General features: G+C 39.2%; 1 protein-coding gene across 1 annotated transcript in view; it reads left to right on the top strand.

Annotated features, from left to right (window-relative positions):
- Positions 1-13824, top strand: part of DOK6 (docking protein 6) — a 379051-nt gene that overhangs the window by 206006 nt on the left and 159221 nt on the right. The window contains exon 4 of the mRNA XM_036109123.2: positions 10172-10291. Within this exon, the coding sequence (XP_035965016.1) occupies positions 10172-10291 (120 nt within the window). The remainder of the gene's footprint in view (positions 1-10171; positions 10292-13824) is intronic.

Here is a 13824-nt window from a genome sequence, read left to right as displayed (position 1 = left end):
CTATATCCAGCTAGGCTGTCATTGAAAATAGAAGGAGAGATCAATAGCTTCCAGGACAAACAAAAACTAAAGGAATTTGCAAACACGAAACCAGCCCTACAACAAATATTGAAAGGGGTCCTCTAAGCAAAGAGAGAGCCTAAAAGCAACATAGACCAGAAAGGAACACAGACAATATAGAGTAACAATGACCTTACAGGCAATACAATGGCACTAAATTCATATCTTTCAATAATTACCCTGAATGTAAATGGGCTAAATGCCCCAATCAAAAGACACAGGCTATCAGATTGGATTAAAAAACAAGACCCATCGATATGTTGTCTGCAAGAGACTCATTTTAGACCCAAAGACACCCCCAGATTGAAAGTGAGGGGGTGGAAAACCATTTACCATGCTAATGGACACCAAAAGAAAGCTGGGGTGGCAATCCTTATATCAGACAAATTAGATTTTAAACCAGAGACTGTAATCAGAGATGAGGAAGGACACTATATCCTACTGAAAGGGTCTATCCAACAAGAAGGTCTAACAATTGTAAATATCTATGCCCCTAACATGGGAGCAGCCAATTATATAAGGCAATTAATAACAAAAGCAAAGAAACACATTGACAACAATACAATAATAGTGGTGGACTTTAACACCCCCCTCACTGAAATGGACAGATCATCTAAGCAAAAGATCAACAAGGAAATAAAGACTTTAAATGACACACTGGACCAAATGGACATCACAGACATATTCAGAACATTCCATCCCAATGCAATGGAATACACATTCTTCTCTAGTACCCATGGAACATTCTCCAGAATAGATCACATCCTAGGTCACAAATCAGGTCTCAACCAGTACCAAAAGATTGGGATCATTCCCTACCTATTTTCAGACGATAGTGCTTTGAAACTAGAACTCAATCACAAGAGGAAAGTCGGAAAGAACTCAAATACATGGAGGCTAAAGAGCATACTACTAAAGAATGAATGGGTCAACCAGGAAATTAAAGAAAAATTTTAAAAATGCATGGAAACCAATGAAAATGAAAACACAACTGTTCAAAATCTTTGGGATGCAGCAAAGGCAGTCCTAAGAGGAAAGTATATAGCAATACAAGCCTTTCTCAAGAAACAAGAAAGGTCTCAAATACACAACCTAACCCTACACCTAAAGGAGCTAGTGAAAAAACAGCAAATAAAGCCTAAACCGAGCAGGAGAAGAGAAATAATAATCAGAGCAGAAATCAATGAAATAGAAACCAAAAGAACAGTAGAACAGATCAACAAAACTAGGAGGTGGTTCTTTGAAAGAATTAACAAGATTGATAAACCGCTGGCCAGACTTATCAAAAAGAAAAGAGAAATGACCCAAATCAACAAAATCATGAATGAAAGAGGAGAGATCACAACCAACACCAAAGAAATACAAACAATTATAAGAACATATTATGACCGAACTACATGCCAGCAAATTAGATAATCTGGAAGAAATAGGTGCATTCCTAGAGATGTATCAACTACCAAAACTGAACCAGGAAGAAATAGAAAACCTGAGCAGACCTATAACCACTAAGGAAATTGAAGCAGTCATCAAATATCTCCCAACAAACAAAAGCCCAGGGCCAGATGGCTTCCCAGGGGAATTCTAACAAACATTTAAAGAAGAATTAATACCTATTCTTCTGAAACTGTTCCAAAAAAGAGAAATGGAAGGAAAACTTCCAAACTCGTTTTATGAGGCCACCATTACCTTGATCCCAAAACCAAAGACCCACAGATCAAAAAGGAGAATTACAGAACAATATCCTTGATGAACATGGATGCAAAAATTCTCACCAAAATACTAGCCAATAGGATCCAACAGTACATTAAAAGGCTTATCCACCACGACCAAGTGGGATTTATTCCTGGGCTGCAAGGTTGGTTCAACATCCACAAATCAATCAACGTGATAAAATACATTAACAAAAGAAAGAACAAGAATCATATGATCCTCTCAACAGATGCAGAAAAAGCATTTGACAAAGTACAGCATCCTTTCTTGATCAAAACTCTTCAGAGTATAGGAATAGAGGGTCATTACCTCAATATCATAAAAGCCATCTATGAAAAACATGCAGCGAATATCATTCTCAATGGGGAAAAACTGAGAGCTTTCCCCCTAAGGTCAGGAACACGGCAGGGATGTCCACTATCACCACTGCTATTCAACATAATATTAGAAGTCCTAGCCACAGCAATCAGACAACAAAAAGAAATAAAAGGCATCCAACTCGGCAAAGAAGTCAAACTCTCACTCTTTGCAGATGATATGATACTTTATGTGGAAAACCCAAAGACTCCACCCCAAAACTGCTAGAACTCATACAGGAATTCAGTAAAGTGGCAGGATAGAAAATCAATGCACAGAAATCAGTGGCATTCCTATACACCAACAACAAGACAGAAGAAAGAGAAATAATGAGTCGATCCCATTTACAATTGCACCCAAAACCATAAGATGCCTAGCAATAAATCTACCCAAAGAGGCAAAGGATCTGTACTCAGAAAACTATAAAATACTCATGAAAGAAATTGAGGAAGACACAGAGAAATGGAAAAACTTTCCATGCTCATGGATTAGAAGAACAAATATTGTGACGATGTCAATGCTACCTAGAGCAATCTACACATTCAATGCAATCCCCATCAAAATACCATCCACTTTTTTCAAAGAAATGGAACAAATAATCCTAAAATTTGTATGGAACCAGAAAAGACCCCGAATAGCCAGAGGAATGTTGAAAAAGAAAAGCAAAGCTGGCGGCATCACAATACCGGACTTCCAGCTCTATTACAAAGCTGCCATCATCAAGACGGTATGGTACTGGCACAAAAACAGACACATAGATCAATGGAACGGAATAGAGAGCCCAGAAATGGACCCTCAACTCTACGGTCAACTAATCTTTGACAAAGCAGGAAAGAATGTCCAATGGGAAAAAGACAGTCTCTTCAACAAATGGTGTTGGGAAAACTGGACAACCACATGCAGAAGAATGAAACTGGACCATTTCCTTACACCACACACAAAAATAGACTCAAAATGGATGAAAGACCTAAATGTGAGACAGGAGTCCATCAACATCCTAAAGGAGAACACAGGCAGCAACCTCTTCGACCTCAGCCGCAGCAACTTCTTCCTAGACACATTGCCAAAGGCAAGGGAAGCAAGGACAAAAATGAACTATTGGGCCTTCATCAAGATAAAAATCTTCTGCACAGCAAAGAAACAGTCAAAAAAACCAGAAGACAACCGACAGAATGGGAGAAGATATTTGCAAATGACATATCAGATAAAGGGCTAGTATCCAAAATCTATAAAGAACTTACCAAACTCAACACCCAAAGAACAAATAATCCAATCAAGAAATGGGCAGAAGACATGAACAGACATTTTTCCGAAGAAGACATCCAAATGGCCAACAGACACATGAAAAAGTGCTCAACATCGCTTGGCATCAGGGAAATCCAAATCAAAACCTCAATGAGATACCACCTCACACCAGTCAGAATGGCTAAAATTAATAAGTCAGGAAACAACAGATGTTGGCGGGGATGCGGAGAAAGGGAAACCCTCCTACACTGTTGGTGGGAATGCAAGCTGGTGCAACCACTCTGGAAAACAGTATGGAGGTTCCTCAAAAAGTTGAAAATAGAGCTATCATACGATCCAGCAATTGCACTACTGGGTATTTACCCCAAAGATACAAATGTAGGGATCCGAAGGGGTACGTGCACCCGGTTGTTTATAGCAGCAATGTCCACAATAGCCAAACTGTGGAAAGAGCCAAGATGTCCATCGACAGATGAATGGATAAGGAAGATGTGGTGTATATATACAATGGAATATTATGCAGCCATCAAAAGGAATGAGATCTTGCCATTTGCAACAACGTGGATGGAACTGGAGGGTGTTATGCTGAGCGAAATAAGTCAATCAGGGAAAGACATGTATCATATGACCTCACTGATATGAGGAATTCTTAATCTCAGGAAACAAACTGAGGGTTGCTAGAGTGGTGGGGGGTCGGAGGGATGGGATGGCTGGGTGATAGACATTGGGGAAGGTATGTGCTATGGTGAGCGCTGTGAAGTGTGCAAGACTGTTGAATCACAGATCTGTACCTCTGAAACAAATAATGCAATATATGTTAAGAAAAAAAGAAAAGATAGCAGGAGGGGAAGAATGAAGGGGGGGAATCAGAGGGGAAGACGAACCATGAGAGACGATGGACTCTGAGAAACAAACTGAGGGTTCTAGAGGGGAGGGGGGTGGGAGGGTGGGTTACCCTGGTGATGGCTGTTAAAGAGGGCACGTTCTGCATGGAGCACTAGGTGTTATGCACAAACAATGAATCATGGAACACTACATCAAAAACTAACGATGTAATGTATGTTGATTAACTTAACAATAAAAAATTAAAAAAAAAAGAAAAGCTAAACCCAGTGAGGACTAAACACAATAATTTATTATTTCCATACAAAACTAGTTCTGAATCTTGCAATAAATTAACACGAATGTGATTTAATGCTATTTTTAAGTTTTATTATATTTAGTGCTATATGATTTTGGCGTATAGTCTATTTTCTATATATGTGATGAAAAATTTTTCACTGTTTTCAAATATAGCCTATTTTGGATCATTTCACTTTCATATCATTAACCTAAGGCCTAAATTTAGTGAACGTAATAAAGCCCGAATTTAATCATTTATTCAGTAAGCATTAAGTAAAGGTCTGCTATGTAAAGACCTCTTCTGATTCAAAGGGTTACAGCCATTCTCTCCCCAGAATTCTGTGAAAGAAGGATGGAAAGAGACTCAGGGAGGAGCCCTCCTCTGTTCACTGTATTTCTATTTTGCACTTTCCCTGATCTTTTCCCTTACAATCAATAAACCCATTCGTCCCATAATTCACTCATTTAACTCAGCTTCTCTTCTCCATTTGACTGGTTATCCCCAAACATTTTCCAACTTTTTTCTTTTGGAAGTTACCAAACTTCTTCATTTAACTAATTTTATACATAATGAAAACATTATTTGGACGTCAGTTCTAGAGAAAAAGTTACTTACCTGAATTAAAAATTTGAGCATACCTGCAAGCTATCTGCAAAAGACACCTTAATGAAAAAGCACTTCCATCATGAAGAGAAAACATAGAAAGCATCATAAAACATTTTTGTGCCTATATTCCTCTTTAAAGAAATTTGATTTTTTTTTTATTTATTTGAGATAGAGACAGAGGGAGAGAAAGAAGAGAGTGAGTGTGCAAGCGGGGGGAGGGAGAGGGACAAGCGGACTCCCCGGTGAGTGGGGAGCCCTACTTGGGGCTGGATCCCATGACCCACCAGATCACGACCTAAGCGGAAATCAAGAGTAGGAAGCTCAACCAACTGAGCCACCCAGGCAGCCATAAAGAAATTTAATTATTTATACACTATATGTAGGTAGAAGTTTGAAAGATAAAATGAAAGACAAAAGGCACTGAGTCTGTGGGAAAATAAACATTTTAAAATGCAGTGGGTTTTGATGATTGCATTTGTATTTAATCTCCTCTGTTCTGCAAAAATAAAATAGAGGAAATAAAATATGGAAGATAATTCAGCAAAAAACACTAGTTAAATAATGATGAGACAAAATAAATTAACACACCATAAAAGTTTAAAGGATTTCAATACATAGTTTTCCTAAGAAAGAACAAATAAAAAGCATAGGTATAATTATTTGAAAGGTGACTATCAAAAATGGGTTTTAAAAAACCAAATCATTGTCTAATACTTAGACAAATTCAGCTTATCTGCAGCAAAACTGTTCGATCAAGTATGCAGATTACAAAGCTTAATACTTTTGAGATAAAGGCTTGAACTAAATAGTACAACCCCCCCCCTTTTCCATGGGGGGCACATTCCAAGATACCAGTGGATGCCTGAAACCAGGGGTAGAACCAAACCCTATTAGACTGTTTTTTCCTAGACACACATACCCATGATAAAGTTTTATTACAAATTAGGCACAGTAAGATTAACAACAATAATAAAATAGAATAATTATAATATACTGTAATGAAAGCTATGTGAATGTGGTCTCTCTCAAGATGTCTTTTTTTTAAAGATTTAATGTATTTATTTGACAGAGAGAGACACAGCGAGAGAGGGAACACAAGCAGGGGGAGTGGGAGAGGGAGAAGCAGGCTTCCTGCAGAGCAGGGAGCCCGATGCGGGGCTCGATCCCAGGACCCTGGGATCATGACCTGAGCCGAAGGCAGACGCTTAAGGACCACCCAGGTGCCCCTCAAGATATCTTGTGCGGTACTTACCCTTCTCCTTGTGATGATGTGAGATGATAAGATGCCCACGTGAGGAGATGAGGGGAGGCGAGTGACGTAGGCGATGTGATGTAGTGTTAGGCGACTTTGACCTACTGATGCTGTATCAGAGGAGGATCATCTGGTTCCAACCACCTTTGAGTAACTGAACCCATGGATCTGGGAAGCACTCCTGTACTACAACACTATGAAGAGAAAGGACAGAGTGCTGACTGTTTCTCAGAGTTTGCTGCATGAACTCCGGGCTGTCCCTAGCTGCTCACAGGATCCCAGGAGACACCTTTCCATCTTGGCCCCTGGCCACCCTCCTCAGTCCAGCATCGTTCCTCCAGCACACTCACACAAACACATTCACATACCCACACATACCCTCACACACACACACTAACACATGCCCTCACACATTCTCACATGCAGACACACACTCTCATACACTGACACATTCACACTCACACATACTGTCACAAATACCCACACACACTAAAACACACTCATATACACACGTCACAGACTCTCTCACACACAAATACACACTCACAAATACCCCCACACTAGCAAACACACACGTTCACACATACACTGCCACACACGCACACACACACACTCACATGTACATATGCCCTCCCCTTCTTTCTGCTTGTCCTGCAGGTCCCTGACCACATCCCTTCCAATCTGCTCAGCCTTTGCCACAGCTCCCAGGTCCTACGAACCAAACCCACAGCCCTGCAGGGTACCGCATTTAGACTCACCTGCCCGCCCCACTAGACTAACATTAGAGACAACAGAAACTGTGTGTTTTTCACCTAACCTCCTAGCACAGAACAGTGCCTCGCTTACAGTGAGTTCACGGTAAATTTTTGTTAGAAAAGAAATGAACTTCTACTGATACCTGAATTGCAAGAATGTCTCTCTCCCTCCCTCTGCCTCTCTCTTCCTCTCTGTTTCTCTCTCTCTTTCTGAAATTGTCTACACTTGTCATTAATGTGACTATATATCCTCTACTTTTATTACTTTTGCTATTTCTATTCCTACATGCTACTGTACTATTAAAACGCTGAAGTATTATATGGTTGTTTTGTCTATTGAATCCTAGGGCAAAAGAATTAATACAAATGAGTGACGTATTTCTTTAACTTCTGGGAATGAGCTGACTTTGTATTTAAAGGGAACACCGGTACAAAGGTGTCATACTTACATGACATACTTTGTCATACTTAACATTTTTATTTTGATCCCAAACAGCATTGCTACTAGGTATTCTCAGCTCCATCTATGGAGTACCAGAAATACTGTCGGGTAAAGTCGTGCAGATGAGATGTTAATTGCATGTGATTTTCCTGATGATTTAAAATTGTGGAGTCCTGAGAAATATTCAAGACATAAAAATATAAAAAAGGGAAAATATAGTCATAGTGTCTCCCTTCACAGAAATGTCAAGGATTTCTAGAGACACGGCATGGAAATTGGTCTGAGATTTTGATTTGTTGTTTAAAAAGCTTTCAAAACTTTTATATAAATCTTATAAATCAAAACTCCTCTATCTGATGAAAATGATTTCCAATACATGCTGATGCTGCTTCTATAAAATTTTTTTCAGGAAGGCTGGCATTCCCTTACTTAAAGTGATTTTTCATGGAAAGCTGTGAGGTTCAGCCAGTGCCCCTTCTATGTATTACTGGCCTTGTGACTGGAAAGGGTTATTTTTTAGGTTCCCAAGGAAAGGCCTAAGTAGCCAGATGGAGGCTCTGATTCCACCTGAGCCGGAGGCCAGGCTCACGTGAGAATCTACTTGCTCCCTGCCCTAGGTAGATGGTGTGTTTTGAACCACTGAGGGGATGGTTCATGACACATGCAAACTGTACCTTAAGTAAAGAAACACCTTTCATGCCTAGAGCATAGGAACTAGTGTTCTCATTAGAATAGTCCCTGTGGAGGACTACATGCTCTTTTTCTTTATTTTTTTCACAGTATTTTATGGTCTTGATAAAACTAAAAATAAATGACAAATTTGGCTTGACATCTCATTGATCAAACCTATTTTTGATGCTAAGGCAGCGTGACTAAGCGCAGCAAGAAAACATTACCCGGGTTTGATGGTATTAACTGTTGAGCAGAGCAGTTGGTATTCAAATCCCTAGAGTCAAGAAAACCTGTCACAGGTAACTTTTTATGGGTAGTTTAAAATGCCAAGGCAAAGGTTGGAATGTCATCCGTGGAGAGTAACAAGAGATTTGAAGGAAATCTATATTAAACTGTTCTAGTACAGATTTATGCTATGTGGGAGAGTCAGAAATGTCTCTGGGCAGTTGTCAATGGAAAGTTCTCATCCAATTTCTGGGCAGCAGTTTTGGGGCTTGGCCCCAAATTTTCAACCTCATATCCTTTTTCAGATTCTTCATATTATAATATCTAGAAGATATGGGCTGCAGTTCTGTCTTGGTGCTGACCAGTGATATGGGACCCAGGTGGGACTCTACTTACCCACCTCACCCACACAGGCCTTATATAAGAATCAAATTCACTTATGTTTGTGAAAGTGTGAGATACTACAAATGTCTGTGTAGGTGTAAGATGTTTTAATGTTTCAAGCAAAGAATAAACTTGCAAATATAAAGAAGTTGGAAGATAACCAATATCTTAGATAATTGGAGTTTTCTAAAAGGGAAAGTTACTTTGAATATTCTATCCCAATTTTTTTTAAAGTAAGGATGGACCATTTTTGATGTTTACAGAAGAAAAGCTATCACATTCTTGTGCTGATCTTTGATCCATTGCAGTTCAGAATGAAGGATCAGAGCTTTGATCCACCCAAATCTAAGTCACATTCTCTCATTTATTTTAGTCTGACATTTTTCAAGTATTCATTTATATATCTTTATTTTATATTTAATTAATTTTTCTGAGTACTTGCCCTCCAAAAATTAAATCAATCTAAAATATACTAGATAGTAAACAATATTCTCAGATTATTATTTGTAAGTAAGATAAAGTACATTGGGATAAGTTAAAATGACTTTAAAATATGTTATAATGTCAGCCCATGGGAAGTAATTGTGGGGATTTTTTTCACTTCTCAAAAATAGGGTTTTTTGTTTCATCTTTTTTTTATTTATAAATTCAAGTAGCCAACTTATAGTACATCATTATTTCAGATCTAGTGTTCAGTAATTTATCAGTTGAGTATAACACCCAGTGCTCATCACATGAGGTTCCCTCCTTAATGCCCATCACCCAGTTACCCCATCCCCCACCCACCTCCCTATCCACAACCCTCGTTTGTTTCCTAGAGTTAAGAGTCTCTCACGGTTTTCTCCCTCTCGAATGACTTCCCATTCAGTTTTCCCTCCCTTCCCCTATGGTCCTCTGCTCTGTTTCTTATATTCCACATATGAGTGAAACCATATGATAATTGCCTTTCTCTGATTGACTTATTTTGTTAAGCATAATACCCTCCATTTCCATCCATGTTGATGTAAAAGTTGGGTATTCATCCTTTCTGATGGCTGAGTAATATTCCATTGTATGTATATACCACATCTTCTTTATCCATTCATCTGTCGGTGGACATCTTGGCTCTTTCCACTACTAGGTATTCACCCCAAAGATACAAATGTAGGGATCCGAAGGGGCACCTGCACCCCCATGTTCATAGCAGCAATGTCCACAATAGCCAAATTGTGGTGTTTTTGTTTTCTTCAGGTAGATTTTTAACTCTTACCACCTACTTAGGAAAAAGGTTCAGGAAGTTATCTTCCTGTCTCATTCCTGCACAGCACTGCCTGACTTCGGTGGTGTGTGTTCATTTTCAGAGCTGGAGGCTGAGGAGTGGTGCAAGCATCTCTGCATGGAGTGTCTGGGGACCCGGCTGAATGACATCAGCCTTGGCGAGCCCGATCTTCTGGCGGCAGGCGTACAGCGAGAACAAAATGGTGAGTGTGAGTTGCCTTCCATTATTTAAAGTGCCCTAATGGTTGTAGAACTTTGACACTGGGAGGGACCTTAGGAATGTTTCAGACCAATAATTTTTAGAAGAAAGTAACCTAATCCATCTGAGCTGTGAAGAGACTTTCCCAAGGTTGCATAGCAACCAGGAGAAATTCCTAAGGTACAACCCAGGTGTCCTGACTTCTTGCACTGTGATGTTTGCAATTTATCTAAATAAATAACTAATAAGTTAACTCACTAGATAGGGAGTTTTGAATGTACAACATTTCTACGTTTTCTTCTTTGAGAGTTGTTGTAGATTTAGAGTCTAAATTAACAAATTGGTTTATCATGTTACTTGTCAATAGATTTTAGGGAATTTGGTAATACCATGTCTTAGGTCAGGCTGCCAGAACAAAGTACAATAGACTGGGTGACCTCAACAATAGGAATTAATTTCTTACAATTCTGGGGGCTAGAAATCCAAGATTAAGGGTTGGTTTCCAGTGAGGTTCCTCTTTTTGACTTGCAGACAGCCATCTTCTCTTCTCGCTGTGTCCCCACATGAGAGAGAGGGAGGGAGGGAGGGAGGGAGAGAAATCTCTCTCAGGTCTTTTCTCATACAGCACTAATCCCCCACTATGGGGGACCCACCCTCATGTTCTCATCTAAACTTAATCACTCCCAAAGATTCCATCTCTAAATCACCTCAGAGGTTAGAGCTTCAACATGAATTTTAGGGAGGCACAATTCAGTCCATAGCATACTATAAGTATGCAAGGATGAAATATCAGGGTATAATAAAATTGAGGCTTATGTGATACACATTACTTACTATCCTGTTCTCTAACCTAAGAGGCATTTCTGAAATTCTGCATGTTCTTGCCTAGCACCTCTGAATCATGATATCAGAGTAATGTGATGAGCTCCTTTTTCTTCATTTTTTAAAATAATTATAATCATCACTAGATGACCTAATAAACTAAATGCAAATAGAAACTTTTCAGTGTTGCTAATTTTTGATGGCCAGTGTTTTTGAAAAGATGGAGAGGCACTGGTGAAGCTTGCCACTAATTATTAAAAAGAAATCCTGGAATTATCTGTGGCTTATAAATTAGCACAGCTAAAATTGCCCCAGGATAGCACTTGGTGATCATGAACTTGTTATGACTAATAACATGCTAACAGCCATCACTGTTTTGTAGCCCGTTAAAAAGCATTATTTTATTGTTTGATGCTAACCTGAAAAAAAAAAAAAAAAAAACAAGTTTTCCCTGTTAATTGGTCACAAACACATGTGGGCACACCACCTTTGCCGATGCCGGCAGTTTTCAGAAAGTCATGGAGGCATTTCTACAACTCTTCTTCCAGCTTTCGTTTCCCATTCCAGTTCTCTCCCGCACTCTCCGGGAGGAATCTCGTCTCCGATCTGTTCCCTGAGAGCTTGTGCTGCCTACAGAACATCCCCGGGCATGCTGCTCAAAGCATGCTGCTCACCCACCGCTTCAGAAAAGGAGGAAAGAAACTCTTACTGATAAACATTCGTAAAGTACTTCATAAAGGAAATATGAAGAAAGGGAATAAATTAGGCCTGTGGGTGGGAACATCACCGTGTGGCTCATTTAGTGTGAACTGTATATTTTTAAAAGATTTGAGGTTGTATGGGCGCCTGGGTGGCTCAGTTGGTTAATGTCTGCCTTCAGCTCAGGTTATGATCCCAGGGTCCTGGGATCAAGCCCCGCATCAGGCTTCCTGCTCAGTGGGGAGCTTGCTTCTCCTTCTCCCTTTCCCTCTGCCCCCTCCCCCCTGCTCATGGTCACTCTCTCTCTATCTCTCTCTCTCAAATAAATAAGTAAAATCTTAAAAAAAAAAAAAAAAAAAAGATTTGGGGTTGTATATGGTTTCCACCAGGACTAATGGATAATGTACTTCTTTGGCTTATTATGAGTTTATTTATTATTTTTTTAGATTTTATTTATTTATTTGTCAGAGAGAGAGAGCACAAGCAGGGGGAGTGGCAGGCAGAGGGAGAAGCAGGATTCCTGCAGAGCAGGGAGCTCAATGCGGGATTAGATCCCAGGACCCTGGGATCATGACCTGAGCTGAAGGCAGACGCTTAACTGACTGAGCCACCGAGGCATCCCTATGAGTTTATTTTTAATTTCATAATAATGTCAGGATAATTTACTAAGATATATAGCACAAGCAGACACGGCCTGCCAAGTAAACTTCTCAGGCCACAGTCTGAATGCCTGCTATGCCCCTTACTTAGCTCGGAAAATTTACTCTCTCCTGATTTTAGTTTCCTAATGAGTGAAAATTAACTCATGATGGTTTAGTGAGGCGATGCAAAATAGTCTACTAGAGAAGATCTGAAATTATATTAACATGCAATGCCATAAATGGTTTTCTTAGCTCTATTTTGTTTAATAGTCCTAACTTCATACAAAGGGATAGATGTTCTTTTAAAAATACATTTTAGAAATTTATGAGCAATTATTTAGTTAGAGAAGGTAGTGTTTGGTTCTTCTAAATGACCCCCTAAAAATACATGGTACCCTAGAAGGAGATCAGCAATCTTACTTAAACACACACACACACACGCACTGTCACTGAGACTCTTTAGCGTTCAGCATTAGGAGGAAACTTCATGGATGGAAGGGTCTCCTTTCCCTAGAAATCACCCTCCACTTGGTGAATTTCTCTTTGAGTCCCAAGGCCATAGACAGGACCATTGCTCCAGGCTCTTCAAATCTGCGTACACTTTCTTTAAAGTGCCTTGGGTTCAGGTGATAACATCTCTCCTCTGTTCTTGGCCCCTTGAAGGCTAGCTAAAACTTTTTAAAATAGTCATTCATACCATAGGAGAACATGAAAAGCATAAATCTTGACAGAATATCAGGATTACAGGTTTTACTATTGCTAGCTTAAAAATTTCAGTGTGTGTGTGTGTGTGTGTGTATACACATACTTGCTGGCTAGGAGAGAAACATACACAGATTGACCTACTTGGTTACTTGCATACCCTGATTTTCTCACTCGCTAATCAACAGACTTCTCTTATAAATATGATAATTCCATTGTATGGTCCCCTTGAAATAAATACCAGTGGTTCTCATGGTAAAGACTAAAAATGGTCTTTGGCCAACTTCAGCCCCCACCCTTGGGTCCCATGGTTGCTTTAGGGACACACCTGTTCCTAAGACAGTACACCTGTTCATTTTACTATGTGTAAGGAAAGTACTTACTGTTTTAGCTAGCTTATTAAAGTCTTTCAAAAATAACATTATCTTTTAAAACTGTCCTTTCATGTCTTTCTATCACTATTCCAGACTCTTCAGGTATAACACTTCCTGAAATAAATAAAATTCTTCACTTCCTAATACATGTTTGAAATCATTAATATGTACAGATTTGAAAGATTTGTCATTCCAGATTCAAGTTTTTTTCTTAAGGTGTTTTAGTATTAAATTATATAATGTATTCTTCATCAGAAACATTATTTTACTATTTTATCAATGGTGGGCTTGGACTTAAT

Source organism: Halichoerus grypus, chromosome 13, assembly GCF_964656455.1.
Source record: "Halichoerus grypus chromosome 13, mHalGry1.hap1.1, whole genome shotgun sequence".
Classification (NCBI taxonomy): Eukaryota; Metazoa; Chordata; class Mammalia; order Carnivora; family Phocidae; genus Halichoerus; species Halichoerus grypus.
This window is presented reverse-complemented; position numbering and strand designations above follow the sequence as displayed.